At 44.4% G+C, this 16,718-nt stretch overlaps 1 protein-coding gene across 6 annotated transcripts in view; it reads right to left on the reverse strand.

Moving 5' to 3' along the window:
- LOC111967508 (transcription factor SOX-13-like) overlaps window positions 1-16,718 on the reverse strand; it is a 49,977-nt gene that overhangs the window by 11,999 nt on the left and 21,260 nt on the right. For 3 of the 6 annotated variants that reach the window (XM_070444879.1, XM_070444880.1, XM_023992573.2), the window contains exons 2-8: window positions 10,914-11,127; window positions 10,578-10,692; window positions 10,080-10,166; window positions 9,716-9,888; window positions 9,537-9,605; window positions 9,320-9,434; window positions 2,145-2,218 (exon numbers count right to left, since the gene is read on the reverse strand). In XM_070444879.1, coding sequence (XP_070300980.1) covers window positions 2,145-2,218; window positions 9,320-9,434; window positions 9,537-9,605; window positions 9,716-9,888; window positions 10,080-10,166; window positions 10,578-10,692; window positions 10,914-11,126 — 846 coding nt within the window. In that variant the 5' untranslated portion in view covers window position 11,127. Of the gene's footprint in view, window positions 1-2,144; window positions 2,219-9,319; window positions 9,435-9,536; window positions 9,606-9,715; window positions 9,889-10,079; window positions 10,167-10,577; window positions 10,693-10,913; window positions 11,128-13,267; window positions 13,329-16,718 lie in introns of those variants that run through there. The other 3 variants (XM_070444876.1, XM_070444874.1, XM_070444882.1) reach the window with 3 other exon arrangements.

Consider the following 16,718-nt stretch of genomic DNA (forward strand, 5'->3'; position numbering starts at 1 on the left):
TGACAGATTGGTGTGTCACAGCATATCTTTCCTTTCACACCGCTGTAGTGTTTCTTTAGTTTATCCTTTCTTTTGTCTGTGCTTTCTCTGTCCTGTCTTTCTTTTGTTTAGTGATTGTCTAGTGATTTACGTGATCCCCTTTTCCACTTGTGCAACAGTGCAGACAGAGCATGACTGCATTGTGCACACAAAGGCACACACACACACACACAACTGTGAACAGGGTGTGGTGCATTTGTTCAGTTGTTCACTGTCCCAGATACCAGAAACATGCATTGTTCATTTGGAGTGCATTGTTTTGACAGCATTTTCAAAGATCTCCCAGCCTGTATCTGTAGTATTAAGAGAGATTGCTTCCTAGGTACATACCTCAGGCCTTTACCAAAAACATGACATGCTTATCAAAATACAAATATCCATGTACTATGTACTATAGTGCTGTATTAGGCTTGTAACCTGTGCACCGTTTGCAGCTGTTATTTTCAGAGAGGTACAGTGCATTCGGATAGTATTCAGACCCCTTCACTTTTTTCAAATGTTGTTACGTTACAGCCTTGTTCTAAAATTGAAAAAAAAAAAAAAAAAAATCTACACACAATACCCCATAATGACAAACCGAAAACAGGTTTTTAGAAATTTTTGCAAATGTATTCGAAATAAAAACAAATACCTTATTTACATAGGTATTCAAACCCTTTGATATGAGACTCGAAATTGAGTTCAGATTTCCATTGATCATCCATGAAATGTTTCTACAACGTGATTTGAGTCCACCTGTGGTAAATTAAATTGATTGGACATGATTTGGCACACCTGTCTATATAAAATGTCCCACAGTTGACAGTGCATGTCAGAGCAAAATCCAAGCCATGAGGTCAAAGGAATTGTCTGTAGAGCTCCGAGACAAGATTGTGTCGAGGCAAAGATCTGGCGAAGGGTGCCAAAAAACATGTCTGCAGCATTGAAGATCCCCAAGAACATAGGTGCCTCCAACATTCTTCAAAATGAAAGACGTTTGGAACCACCAAGACTCCTCCTAGAGCTGGCCGGTCGGTCAAACTGAGCAATTCGGGGGAGAATGGCATTGGTCAGGGAGGTGACCAAAAACCTGATGGTCACTGACAGAGCTCTAGAGTTCCTCTGTGGAGATGGGAGTGGCCAGACGGAAGCCACTCCTCAGTAAAAGACACATGACAGCCCTCGGAGATTGCCAAAAGGCACCTAAAGACTCCCAGACCATGAGAAATAAATTCTCAGGTCTGATGAAACCAAGATTGAACTCATTGGCCTGAATGCCAAGCGTCACGCCTGAATGAAACCTGGCACCATCCCTACAGTGGAGCATGGTGGTGGCAGCATCATGCTGTGGGGATGTTTTTCAGCGGCAGGGACTGGGAGACTAGTCAGGATCAAGGGAAAGATGAACGGAGCAAAGTAAAGAGAGATCATTGACGAAAACCTACTCCAGAGCGCTCCAGACTGGGGTGAAGGTTCACCTTCCAACAGCACAACGACCCTAAGCACACAGCCAAGACAACGTCAGAGTGGCTTCGGAACAAGTCTCTGAATGTCCTTGAGTGGCCCAGCCAGATCCCAGACTTGAACCCGATCGAACATCTTGACCTGAAAATAGCTGTGCAGCAACGCTCCCCATCCAACCTGACAGAGCTTGAGAGGATCTGCAGAGAAGAATGGGAGAAACTCCCCAAATACAGGTGTGCCAAGCTTGTAGCATCATACCCAAGAAGACACAAGGCTGTAATCGCTGCCAAAGGTGCTTCAACAAAGTACTGAGTAAAGGGTCTGAATACTTATGTAAATGTGATATCCGTTTTTAATATTTATTACATTTGCAAAAATTTCTAAAACACTGTTTTTGCTTTGTCATTATGGGGTATTGTGTGTAGATTAATGAGGGGGAAAAACAATTTAATCCATTTTATAATAAGGCTGTAAAGTAACAAAATGTGGTAAAAGTCAAGGTTGTGAATACTTTCCGAATGCACTGTATAAAGCACAGAAAACATGAACCTGTCTTTATTGACACCATTTGGTTACTTTCCAATTCACCTTATTCCATCTGGAAAAGGTCTTACTGTACAGTATAGTTTTATTTTAGTATAGTAATGGATGAAAAGCACTACCTGACGGAAGGTACCACTGGGCCTTTTCACAGGGGTGGAGTGAGAGTTCTGCAGCAGCTGCATGGGATAGTCCACTGTAAAATAAAAAGGGGGAGATGAACGCTTCACAATCTCTGTCAGAAGGGAACAGAATCAATAACATCCAAACAACATTTAGACATTATCTGTACTTTCATCATGCTGACTGCACCACATATTGAAGTGTATGAGCAGGGGAAAAGGGGGTTCGACTGAGAAGGTTACTGACCACAACACAATCTGAAAGGGACTGCTGCTCCTTCTCTAGCAACTTATACAGTACATAGCAACAAGATAAACAAAACCGAGGTGCTAAATTGACCATTGTTTTGTTGTTTCAGATTGACATTTATGATACATTAAAAGTCTGCAGAGATCACTTGATGTCAGCATGTTACTTTTGTGTTTTCATGGTGTATGAGTGGATTGAGTGTTTATAATGAACCACTGAGTGATGTAAACCATGTCACAGCCCACCAATGGGCCCCAATTCACCCTCCTTTTTTGGAAGCACTGCAGCGGGGCCGTGGAATTAATGGAGGGGATGACTGCCGTTTTACAGGCTCCTAACCACCTGTGCTATTTAGTGTGTTTTCACATCGTTTGACACTTATTTTGTACATAATGTTGCTGCTAATGTCTCTTATGACTGAAATGAGCGTCGAGGATATCAGAACAGCGATTACTCACATCGAACTGGACGAAGATTCTATCTTTAATGAGTCCGACRCAAAGGATTTACTGCCTCTCCGAGACCAGGCCTAAATCGCCGTCATTCACGTGAAGAAAAGACGGAAATACAGGGGGCGGAGATCGGGGTGCTTTGTAAGAATTTGTCAGTGAGTGGGTAACCCGCCTTCACCATCCGTTCTATTGGCCAACGTGCAATCACTGGAGAATAAACTGGATGATCTCCGTTCRAGACTCTCTTACCAACGGGACATTAAAAACTGTAATATCTTATGCTTCACCGAGTCGTGGCTGAACGACGACACGGATAATATACAGTTGGCTGGGTTTTGTGTATCGGCAGGACAGAACAGCTACGTCTGGTAAGACGAGGGGTGGGGGTCTATTTGTCAATAACAGCTGGTGCGCAATGTCTAATATTAAGGAAGTCTCGAGGTATTGCTCGCCTGAGTACCTCATGATAAACTGTAGACCACACTATCTACCAAGAGTTTATGTATATTTTTCGTAGCCGTCTATTTACCACCACAAACCAATGCTGGCACTAAGACCGCACACAACGAGCTGTATAACTTCTTTGGGATAGGGGGTGCTATTTTCACTTTTGGGGAAAATCGTATGATATTTAAAYGGCCTCGTACTCAATTCTTGCTCGTACAATATGCATATTATTATTACTATTGGATAGAAAACACTCTCTAGTTTCTAAAACCGTTTGAATTATTTCTCTAAGTGAAACAGAACTCTTTTTACAGACCATTTCCTATCCGGAAGTGAGATTTCCAAAAGCGAAGTCTCTCTTCAAGAGCTTGTCTATAAAAGGGCATGTCACTTATGACTGTAGAAACACGTCATAACACCTTCCCTGGGTGTCATGCGGAAGTGAGAGCAGAAATGACTTGATTATCTCGTTCTGGATTGAATACAACTCTTGGAGTGAGAGGTCCGCCATTTATTTATTTTCGAGGGCGCGAAGTTGGATCTGGAATCGCCTCCTGGAAAACCGTCGTTATAGGTGAATTGATCTCCGGTCTCGATTTTATTTGATACATGTCACAATATCATCCTAAGTATGTTTTTTCACATATAAGTTTAATTATATTATTGAAATTTATTCTGGACTTTAGACGTGATGCGTCGCAAGAATTTGTTCAAGAAGGAGAGGTTAGCACCGCACGGCCAGTGTGCTTGCTAATTCAAGAGGGAAATAGTTCGTTCTGGATCCAAATAAAGACGGTTCTGAACAAAGGACCCTTGGAGAACATTCTGATGGAAGATCAACAAAGATAAGGACCCAATTTGGGATACTATTTCATATATCTGTCGAACTGTGCTATCGCTACCGTTTGACTAGAATCATATGCTGCTGTGTGTTAGCTATTGTAGTAAGCTAATATAACGAATATTTTGTGTTTTCGCTGTAAAACATTAAAAATCGGAATATTGGCTGTATTCACAGAATCTTTGTCTTTCATTAGCTATCCACCATATATTTTTCTGAAATGTTTATATGATGAGTAATTAGGTAGTTGACGTTGGTGTCTGTATTTACTCTGGCTACTCCGTGCGATTTCTGACTGTAGCTATGATGGTAGCTATGATGGTAGCAGTAATGTAAACTGATTTATAGCTCAAATATGCACATTTTTCGAACAAAACATAGATTTATTGTGTAACATGTTATAGGACTCATCTGAGGGAGTTTTTTCTAGGTTATTTAGGTTGGTTCTAGGTTAGTTAGGTTGGCTTGTGCATGCTACCTGCATGCTACCGTTGCTGTGAAAAATGTCTGTCTGTCTTTTGTATTTGGTGGTGAGCTAACATAAATATATGTGGTGTTTTCTCTGTAAAACATTTTAAAAATCGGACATGTTGGCTGGATTCACAAGATGTTTATCTTTCAAATGCTGTATTGGACTTGTTAATGTGTGAAAGTTAAATATTTMAAMAAAAAAAAWAAWAATGAATTTGCCACTCTGCCTTTTCAGTGGAATGCTAGCGGCCATAAGCAAACAAAAAAATGCTCATCCAGAAGCGGTGCTCCTAGTGGCCTGGGGACTTTAAAACCAGTTATGGACAGGGGGCAGTGTTTCCACTTTGAACGAATTGCGTACCCAAACGGAATTTCCTCCTATTCTGCCCCAGAAGGTAATACATGCATATGATTATTACTATTGTATAGAAAATACTCTGAAGTTTCTAAAACGGTTTGAATTATGTCTGTAAGTAGAACAGAACTCATTTGGCAGACAAAAACCTGAGAAGACTTCCACAYAGGAAGTGAGAACTCGATTTTCAAAACAGTGCCAAATGATACCCCTTCTAGTTATTGATAAGCAAACACTTCCTGGGGCTTCCACTAGATGTCACCGTCTTTAGATTTTAGTTATATGATTCTACTATAAAGGAGGGGCTCATAGGAGCTATTTTAGTGAGTGGTCGTCAGAAATTTCAGTCTCGTTTTGCRCGCGAGCGAGAGAGAGTGCTCTCGTTCCAATGCTCTTTCTTCAGACAATGAAATTCTCCAGTTGGATCCTTATTGATGATTAATGTTAAACACATCCTAAATATGGATTGCATACATCATTTGACTTGTTTTTACGACCTGTAACGGAACTTTTTGAGTTTTTGTCTGGAGGGATTGCTCGTGCGTCATGAAAATGGATTTGTGGGCTGAACATGCTAACAACAAGTGGCTAAATGATGGGCTTTATGGAACTTTTCAGTCATTTGTCGAACTGGGAATCCTGGGAGTGCCTTCTGATGAAGTTATTCGAAGGTAAGTGCATATTTATAGTGTTTTTGTAGCTTCTGTTGACGCCAAAATGGCGACTATTTCTTTGGCTGGATTGTGCTCTGAGCGCCGTTCTCAGATAATTATTTTTCCGTAAAGTTTATTTTGAAATCTGACACAGCGGTTGCATAGAGGATAAGTTTATCTTTAATTTTGTGAATAACACTTGCATCTTTTATCAATGTTTATTATGAGTATTTCTGCAAAATCACCGGATGTTTTGGAATCAAAACATTACTGCACGTAACGTGCCAATGTAAACTGAGATTTGTTTTAATATATATATGCACATTATCGAACAAAACACACAATACATGTATAACATGATGTCCTATGACTGTCATCTGATGAAGATAATCGAAGGTTAGTGATTCATTTTAACTATATTTCTGCTTTTTCTAACTCCTATTGTTGGCTGAAAAAATGGCTGTGTGTTTTTGACTTGGCTCTGACCTAACATAATCATATGTTGTGCTTTCACTGTAAATCATTTTTGAAATCGGACACCATGGGTAGATTAACAAGATGTTTATCTTTCATTTGCTGTATTGGACTTGTTAATTTGTAAAAGTTTAATATTTMTAAAAAAATATTTTTGAATTTCACGCGCTGCCTTTTCAGTGGAACGTTGTGGGGCTAGAAAGGTTAATGCAGACAAACTTATATCCRTTTTACCTCATTTCTACCAGCATGTCACATGTGCAACCTGAGAAAAAAATATATTAAAAAATAACTCTAGACCACCTTTACAGCTCTCCCTCACCCTCCATCTGGCAAATCTGACCATAATTATATCCTCCTGAATCCTGCTTACAAGCAAAAACTTAGGCAGGAAGTACCAGTGACTCGCTCAATACGAAAGTGGTCAGATGACACGGATGCTACAGGACTGTTTTGCTAGAACAGACTGGAATATGTTCCGTGATTCATCCAAAGGCATTGAGGAGTATACCACCTCAGTCACCGGCTTCATCAATAAGTGCATCGACGACATCGTCCCCACAGTGACCGTACATACATATCCCAACCAGAAGCCATGGATTACGGGCAACATCCGCACCGAGCAAAAAAGCTAGAGCTGCCGCTTTCAAGGAGCGGGACACTAATCCAGACGTTTATAAGAAATCCTGCTATGCCCTCAAACGAACCATCAAAACAGGCAAAGCGTGAATACAGGACTAAGATTGAATCCTATTACACCGACTCTGACACCCGTCGGATGTGGCAGGGCTATTATGGACTACAAAAGGAAACCAAGCCACGAGCTGCCCAGTGACACGAGCCTACCAGACGAGCTAAATGCCTTTTGTGCTCGCTTCGAGGCAAGCAACACTGAAGGGTGCATGAGAGCACCAGTTATTCTGGACGACTGTATGATCATGCTCTCCGTAGCCAATTTGAGCAAGACCTTTAAACAGGTCAACATTCACAAGGTCGCAGGGCCAGACGGATTAACCGGACGTTTAYTCGGAGCATGCGCGGACCAACTGGCAAGTGTCTTCACTGCTGTTTTCAACCTCTCCCTGACCGAGTCTGTAATACCTACATGTTTCAAGCAAACCACCATGTGCCCAAGAAAGCAAAGGTAACCTGCCTAAATGACTACCGCCCCATAGCACTCACGTCGGTAGCCATGAAGTGCTTTGAAAGACTGGGCATGGCTCACATCAAAACCATCATCCCGGAAACCCTAAACCCACTCCAATTTCGCATACCGCCCCAACAGATCCACAGATGATACGATCTCTATTGCACTCCACACTGCCCTTTCCCACCTGGATAAAAGGAACACCTATGTGAGAATGCTGTTCATCGACTACAGCTCAGCATTCAACACCATAGTGGCCTCAAAGCTCATCACTAAGCTAAGGATCCTGGGACTAAACACCTCCCTCTGCAACTGGATCCTGGACTTCCTGACGGGCCGCCCCCAGGTGGTAAGGGTAGGCAACAACACATCTGTCACGCTGATCCTCAACACAGGGGCCCCTCAGGGGTGCGTGCTTAGTCCCCTCCTGTACTCCCTGTTCACCCATAACTGCGTGGCCATGCACGACTCCAACACCATTATTAMATTTGCTGACGACACAACAGTGGTAGGCCTGATCACCGAAAACAATGAGACAGCCTATAGGGAGGAGGTCAGAGATCTGGCAGTGTGGTGCCAGGACAATAACCTCTCCCTCAACGTGAGCAAGACAAAGGAGCTGATTGTGGACTACAGGAAAAGGAGTGCCGAACACACCCCCATTCACATCGATGGGGCTGTAGTGGAGCGGGTCGAGAGTTTCAAGTTCCTTGGTGTCCACATCATCAACGAACTATCATGGGTCAAACACACCAAAACATTTGTGAAGAGGGCACAACAACACCTTTTCCCCCTCAGGAGACTGAAAAGGTTTGGCATGGGTCCCCAGATGCTCAAAAAGTTCTACAGCTGCACCATCGAGAGCACTACAGAGGGTAGTGCGTACGGCCCAGTGCATCACTGGGCCAAGCTTCCTGAAATCCAGGACCTCTATACCAGGCTTGTCAGAGGAAGGCCAAAAAATTGGCACAGACTCTAGTAACCCAAGTCATAGACTGTTCTCTCTGTTACCGCACGGTAAGCGGTACCGGAGCGACAAGTCTAGGTCCAAAAGGCTCCTTAACAGCTTCTAACCCCAAGCTATAAGACTGCAATTAATCAAATGGCCACCCGGACTATTTACATTGTTGTTTATTATCTATGCATAGTCACTTTACCCCTACCTACATGTACAAATTATCTCAACTAACCTGTACCCCTGCACAATGACTCAGTACCAGTACCCCCTGTATATAACCTCCTTATTTTAATTTTATTGTGTTTAGTACTTTAGTTTATTTAGCCAATATTTTATTAAACTATTTCATGAACTGCATTGTCAGTTAAGGGCTTGTAAGTAAGCATTTCACGGTAAGGTCTACTACACAAATACAATATTATTTGGCCTGTGGAATTCCAGGTAAAAAGACATATCTGTTTCAGTCTACCACACCACCTGACCTCCAAGACAGTGAAAAACACTGCCTACCAGATCAATGAGGTTCACAACAACCATCTGCACCCCTCTTCACTGCATCCTCCCGGGCCTATGGAAAGCCAGCAGGAATTCAGGGGCAAATGTGTGTTTCTTACTGTGCATACTGAGTAAGAGCAAGGCTCCTAGAAATGCTCCGAGTTCAAGGAAGCCTTTTCTCCAAATGTCTATGAGTGGAGGAGAGGTCTATATAATTAATCTCTCCATTTCTGCTGCAGTGATCTGAATTTATACCACACTAGACCTTGAGTTGAAGTATACAGGTCCATTTACAGTATTATAAAGTTATTATTTATATTATTTAACTAGGCAAGTCAGTTAAGAACAAATTGTTATTTACAATGACGGCCTAGGAACATGGGGTTAACCGCCTTGTTCAGGGGCAGAACGACAGATTTTTACTTTGTCAGCTCAGGGATTCAATCTAGCAACCTTTCAGTTACTGGCCCAATGCTCTAACCACTAGGCTACCTGCCGCCCCCAAGGAAAGCTTACAGAAAAACACAAAGGAGATTTTGCTGAAAGCACTGATATATCGGCATGGTGACATGGTAACTCACCTGGCTTGAAAGGGATTGGCTAAGAGAGGTTGGTGAGCGGGTGTGACTCACCTGGCTTGCAGGGGATTGGCTGCAGAGGCATGGTCATCTGGTTGTCGGCGGTGATAGGGAGTTGCTGGGTGTTGGGGTGGAAGGCTGGGATCATCACGTAGGGCATGTTCACCTGCTGAGACCAGGTCAGACAGAGGGCACAAGGTCAGTCCCACTCAGAGTTACTTCTAAATTCTGTTATGAAAATAGCATGTCATTTGTAGAGGTCTCGTCTCACCTGGATCTGTTGCTGAAGCAGGTTGATTTTGTGCTGCTGCTGGATCAACTGCTGCTGCTGTTTGGCAATCTGGAATAAACCACATAAAGCTTAGTCCAGGTACACTCAGGTTATGGTCAATGTTATGGTTTGGGGGTCAGGGTGTGTGAGTTGTGCTAGGGGTCAGAGGTCAGGATCACCTGTTCCTGCTGCTGCCTGGCCAGCTCCATCTGCTGCTGTTGTTTCTCCAGCAGCAAGGCGGCCATGTTCCTCTGCTCAGAGTGGGCTCCCAGCAGCTGCTCCCTCAGACCACCCAGCTGGTTGATCATCAACAACAACTGCAGCTCCTTCTCTGCCAGAGACTCTGGAGTGCCTGGGAAGGAGGGAACAAGAAAGAGTACAAACATGATGATACATAGAGACACAATTAGATATAGGAAGCAGACAGGCAGGCAAGCAGAGACTGACAGACAGGTGGAGARACAGGTAGGACAAAGCACGGATGGGTGCGACAGGGGTGAGAGGTAAAGGTCAAGGGTTAGGGGTAAAAGGGTGAGAGCTCACCTTTCAGGTGGTTGCCTCCCAGGGGGCTTTTGTCCAGAAATGTCTCCCTCCAGTCCACACTCAGAAGCTTCTCTATGGTGGGCATGACTGCCAACAGGAAACAGGACAAAGATGTGTTACTTGTTGTTGTTCAGCCACCATATTGTATGAACAAACGGAATTAGATTGTGTGCGTGTATGAATCAATGCAGTAGTTCAAATTTCAAGGTCTGCTACTTTGTAAGGATTCCAATAGAAAGGTACCTTGTGTAACTTCTCTTAAAAATAAAAACAGCCAAGGGAAATTCAATGCAATTCTGTAGCCAATGAATAGGAGCAAACTTGAGCACACAGAGCTAAGGCAAACTCTTCTGGCCTTCTCAGAGTCTAAATGGGATGCATTGTAAAAATAATCAACACCTTCACCTCTATCAATGTACGGGAGAGATCTCTATAGAGCAAAGTGATGATCAGAAACAGATTACACTGGGGCGCAGACGAGGTGTAGGTTTACCATACCTTCGCTGACAGTGGGGTGCATGTGTCCCTCTGGTCGGTGGTTATACCCCCTGCTGCCCCCCTTCATCCCAACAGGACTCTGTCTGAGAAGCTGTTCCTTACCAGGAGAGCCCTCCTACCAAGGACAGGGGAAAGCATTGTTAGAACACAATCATATAGCTAACGAACTGTAGCTAGCTTGTCTGTGATAAACATAGTACAACCAGATCTGCACAAGTGCCTATAGGCAGGGACTGGTGGGACTGGTGGGACTGGTGGGACTAGTGGGACTAGGAAGCAGACCTGGATAAACTTTTTAAAAGATTGTTTAAACAAAAAATGGGATGAGTTTATTACTGAGGGTGAGCGGGAGAGGGGAGGAGTCAGCTGTCTAGACTCCGGTCTTGCCATTGGCTGATGTCCTGACCAATCACAGGCAGGAGAGGAGTGTGGCTCAGCCTTGGCTCCTCCCCCTTCTCCTCCAGACTCCTCCAACTTCACACTGACGCCCACCATGCTGACATCACTGTTGGCATGGAGATGCAGCGCTGGGGAACTGGGCTCCACCATTCTGGGAGGAAAACGGGGGGGGGAAAGAAAAAATAGTGGTGTGAGGGGGCGGGGGGGCAGAAGAACCATACAGGTGAATAGATAGGCTTGTTCACATGGACTATTCCCCCTCAGGAGACTGAAAAGATTTGGCATKGGTCCTCAGATCCTCAAAAAGTTCTACAGCTGCACCATCGAGGGTGTCCTGACTGGTTGCATCACTGCCTGGTATGGTAACTGCTCGGCCTTCGACCGCAAGGCACTACAGAGCGTAGTGCGTATGGCCCAGTACATCACTGGGGCAAAGCTTCCTGCCATCCAGGACCTCTATACCAGGCGGTACCAGAGGAAGGCCCTAAAAATTGTCAAAGACTCCAGCTACCCTACTCAGACTGTTCTCTCTGCTACCGCACTGTAAGCGGTACCAGAGCGCCAAGTCTAGGTCCAAAAGGATCTTAACAGCTTCTACCCCCAAGCCATAAGACTGCAAATGGCTACTCAGACTATTTGCATTGTCCCCCCCCCCCCACCCCCACACCTCTTTTATGCTGCTACTTCTACTCTCTGTTTATTATCTATGCATAGTCACTTCAACTCGACCTACATGTACATATTACCTCAATTACCCCGACTAACCGGTGCTCCTGCACATTGTACYGGTACCCCTTGTATACAGCCTCACTACTGTTATTTTACTGCTGCTCTTTAATTATTTGTTATTTTTACTTACTTATTTTTCTTAAAACTGCATTGTTGGTTAAGGGCTTGTAAGTAAGCATTTCACTGTAAGGACTACACCTGTTTTATTCGGCCCATGTGGCAAATAAAATGTGATTTGRCGTAGGGGGAAAGCAACGCAAATGCTGTTCTGCCCTCATGCCTCTAGCCTTACCAGAGTGACCGCACAACAGCACGATTTTTTGACAGGGGATGCAGGATATTTTTTGGGGCCTGATATGCATACGTTTCTGCTTATAATTTCCGACATTTTGGTAGGCTGTGTTAATCAACTTGTCTATAATTAGATAAATGTAGCGTCTCTTTTGTCTCTATGTTGCCCGAGAAGACTAACGTTATATTAACGCTTGCTCAACAGAATAATGTAATGGATCGATAGAACGAAGGATTCGATCTAGTTGACCCTGGTAAAGTTCCCTCGGTCATCTTTCGCGGAGCAAAGACGTTTAGGGACTTGGGAGAAAATTAAGACTACGTGCAAAATGTCCAACTTATATCAACTTGATCGGTTGTAAGGAAAAGGAAAGCTGTGAAAATGACCCAACATGTTTCTGATAAGATTTCAGTACGGCTTCGATGCATATTTGATGTGGTTGAAATACCAAATCACCTTTTATGACGCATTTATGATTAAGACAGCACCTCTACAGATGCAGAAAGCAATAAATCATATTCTCCACTCCTGTTCCCAAGTCCAAATATTGCCTACATTTGGAGTACCATTTTACTGAAAGAAATGCTTAATTCTGCAGGAGTTATTATTAAGGCTATATTATTACTAGATAACGCTGGTTATGTATTTATTACCGATTCAGACGGGATTCGTTTTTTTCCAAATCGCGGGCAACACCTGTTAAATTCAGACATTTCTCTCAAAACACAGGGATGTCGGGTTCGCACAGGACTAGTATTAAAATCAGAGGACTTTGGAGTTTGCCATAAAACAGTAAGTTATTCTGGTTAGTCAATCTCCAGATTTCCGTTTCCATTCAACCCATCTAAACAGTAGGCTACAATTCCCTTGACATACCATGAAGCCTCACAATCTTTACACACAACAAAGCCGGCACTGCCATCATCCTCTTTCACCAAATATTTCCCAAACATAACTTTTCTGGTCATCCCTTTTCTCCTTTAGCAGCTTTTTCCCCACAATATGTAATTACCCTAAACCCGTCCGCTCCGCGGATATAACCACAGGGCAGACGGGTTATGAGTCAACCCGCGTATCACACACACACACACACACACACACCATGACCACCTTTCTCTGTAATGTGACCATAAACTTTCAGCTTTCCAGGTGTGACCATCTCTGTCTCTCTGAGCTTTGGGTGTGTGTGCGTGTGTAGAAACCCCTGCTTTGCGTATGGAACAAAGGACATACTGTGAATATGGCACACACAAACACACGTCAACTGTACCTTGAAAACCTAACTTCTAGTCTGGGAGACATTGTAGGTCTCAGGGAAAGTTAATCATCATGACAAGGCGAAGACTCTGCACATCAAACACACACGAACAGAAAGAGACCGAGAGATGGCGAGAGAAAGACAGAAAGAGAGATGGAGTGAAGGACAGGTTAAGAGAGGCTGAACCTTAATGAACTCTCAGACTTGAGCTGTGTTTTTTTTCCCACCTCCGCTGCAGGAGGAAAGAAAGGCACGCCAGACAGGAGAACAAAACAAACAGAACACACAGGGCGAAAAGTGCACATATATATAAATAAAGGGAGAGAAAAAAGCCATTGTTAGACGRAGGGAACAAAGGAAGCAGGGACAATGGGCAAAAGACGGACAAAAGCCGCGGGCCGCAGGAAACAGTGCAGATAACAATGCCAGCGGAATGTGCCGACCGACTCCGGGAACCGGGGGAAAATGCGGAGCGCCACCATTCTGCCGAGCGCATAGTGATTAGAGTTCCTCCCCGCGTTCCCCCTTACATATTCTGTCTCTAACAAAGCCACCTGCCTTCCAGAGGCCAAGGCTCTAAACCTGTGTGTGAGTGCTATAGTGAGTGAGTGAGATATGAACCAATCCATTCACCAGAACCTTTAAAATAATATGGGGGGGGGGGGTTCTCAAGATTACCAGTCCCAGGGTGTGTATATGAGGGGGTGGAGATGAGCTGTGTCTTCCGTATTTAACCCATCCCCTCTGAATCAGGGGGGTGCCTTAATGGATATCATGGGAGCAGTTGCTGTTGGGGGTTACTGGGCAGAATGACAGATTTTTCCACCTTACTGACTGAGATTCGAACCAGCGACCTATCGGTTACTGGCCAAACACTCTTAACCGCTAGGCTATAGAGGATGGGCAAACATGCAACAACCTTCAGAATCCACTCAAATCCCTTTCCTCTACACACCTCAAGCTTTTCTTCTTCACCTCAAACACTCTGTTCATTTGACTGTTCCTATGTTTAAGGAGGGATGAGGTTTCCCTGTGGGGGTGTTGGTGGCATTCAGCATCCTGCTGTGGAGCACAGGAAGTTATTCCTGGTCTTCTTAACAGCATTCTCGTCAGCGTTCCAAAGTGGTTGGCTTATAGAGCTGACACGTGGCTTTAGACTGCCACCCGTGTGTGTGTGTGTGTGTGTGTGTGTGTGTGTGTGTGTGTGTGTGTGTGTGTGTGTGTGTGCGTGCGAGAGAGTGTCTCACCGCTCTGCCTGTGTGTCCAACACAAAGGCATGCCCAGAATCTGAGTCACAGACCTGGTGACAGCCAGGTATGCATTAAGGTGTGTGTTTTCTGAGGTTGGGGTCCGACACATCTAATCTTAGAGTTAAACAACGCCGTAGCGTCACAGCTCAGACAATGCTTGGGCTCGCCTCACCTCAGCCCTCCACAGCTTATCAGTGCTCTCCACACAAATCTAGTTAAATGTACACCTTCCATGTTTATAACAAACTGCATCCATGCGGAACTTGTGTGCATGCGGATTTGTGAATTGTAAAGTGTGATTTGAATAAGTTGAATATCAACACTTACACAGTTTAGCAGATGTTATAGTGGGTGCAGCAAAATGCGCATGTTACTACCTCTTAACAATGAAGTAAAAATGTCAAAACAAGTACACAAATAATAATAATCCAATATAAAACAAATAACTCAGGAATGTCAGGAAGAATACAGTTAACCACACAAATAACTCTATCAGTAGTCCAAATGCAATCTGTGTATTTACACCAAAAGATATACTAAGAATGATATGTACAGCCGTAGATACTCTCACTTAGATGGCTGTTCAACAGCCTCGAGATAAAAGCTGTTTTTCCAGTCTTTTGGTCCCAGCTGTAATGCGCCTGTATCTTTCTGCTAGATGGTCGCAGAGTGAACAGACCGTCGTGACTGGGGTGGCAGAGGTCCTTGATGATCTGTTGGCCTTCCTTTGACACAGAGTGCTGGAAGTGTCCTGGAGGGAAAGCAGCATGCTCCGGGTGACCGCACCACCCTCTGGAGAGCCATTCAGTTTAGGGTGCAGTTGCCGTACGAGGCGGTGATGCAGCCAGACAGAATCTTCTCAATGGTGCATCTATAGAAGTTTGTCAGGGTCTTAGTGGCCATGCCGAATTTCTTTAGCCGCCTGAGGTTGTAGAGGTGCTTATGCGCCTTCTTCCCCACGGTGTCGGTGTGGTGGGACCATTTCAGGTCCTCCCTCCTCGGTCTCCGGTTGTCCACAATCAGCTCCTTTGTTGTTTTTTGACATTAAGGGAGAGGTTATTTTCCTGGCACCACTCCTCCAGTGCTCTAACCTCCTCCCTGTAAGCAGTCGTCAGCAAACTTGATGATTGAGTTGGAGTTGTGYGTAGCCATGCAGTCATGGGAGTACAGGAAATGCAAACAGGTACTGGAGGGGGCTGTGCACACATCCCTGGGGGGCCTCACATGTTGAGGATCAGTGTGGCAGAGGTGTTGTTTCCTACCCATACACCCACCTGGGGTCGGCCCGTGAGGAAGTCAAAGACCCAGTTGCACAGGATGGGGTTCATACCCAGGGCCCTGAGCTTAGGGACAAGCTTGCTGGGCACTATGGTGCTGAAAGCAGAGCTGTAGTTGAYGAACAGCATTCTCACATAGGTATTCCTGTTGTCCTGGTGGGATAGGACGATGTGCAGTGCAACAGCGGTTGCAAATTGTAATTGGCCTAGTGTGTCTGGCAAGGTGGAGGTGATATGGTCCTTGACCAGCCTCTCAAAGCACTTCATGATGACAGAGGTGTGCCACAGGGCAATAGTCATTTAGTTCATTTACCTTAGCTTGCTTGGACATCTTGAAGCAAGTAAATATGCAATAGGCTGAGTATGCAATAGGATTAGAGAGTAGTGTCTCATTGTGGCCTAATAGACTACCCAGGACTCTGGGCTGGTTTAACATGCTTCTCTTGCAGATCAACCATGCAGATCAAAACTGTAACACACATTCAAATTATTATTATAGGACACAGCAGTTGAGCTGACCACAGCCGTCATAACACAGCATACCTTTAGGACTGCCTGCCGTACCATAGACCTGACCACAGATACACTGTATATACAAAAGTATCTGGACACCACTTCAAATTAGTGGATTCGGCTATTTCAGCCACACCCATTGCTGACAGGTGTATAAAATCGGGCACACAGCCATGAAATCTCCATAGACAAACATAGGCCGTTCTACTGCCATACTGAAGAGCTCAGTCACGTTCAACGTGGTACCGTAAGGATGTCACCTTACCAACAATTCAGTTCGTCACATTTCTGCCCTGCTAGAGCTGCTCCGGTCAACTGTATGTGCTGTTATTGTGAAGTGGAAACGTCTAGGAGCAACAACGGCTCAGCCGCGAAGTGGTAAGACACAAACTCACAGAACGGGACCACTGAGTGCTGAAGTGC

This window comes from Salvelinus sp. IW2-2015, linkage group LG1, assembly GCF_002910315.2.
Source record: "Salvelinus sp. IW2-2015 linkage group LG1, ASM291031v2, whole genome shotgun sequence".
Classification (NCBI taxonomy): Eukaryota; Metazoa; Chordata; class Actinopteri; order Salmoniformes; family Salmonidae; genus Salvelinus; species Salvelinus sp. IW2-2015.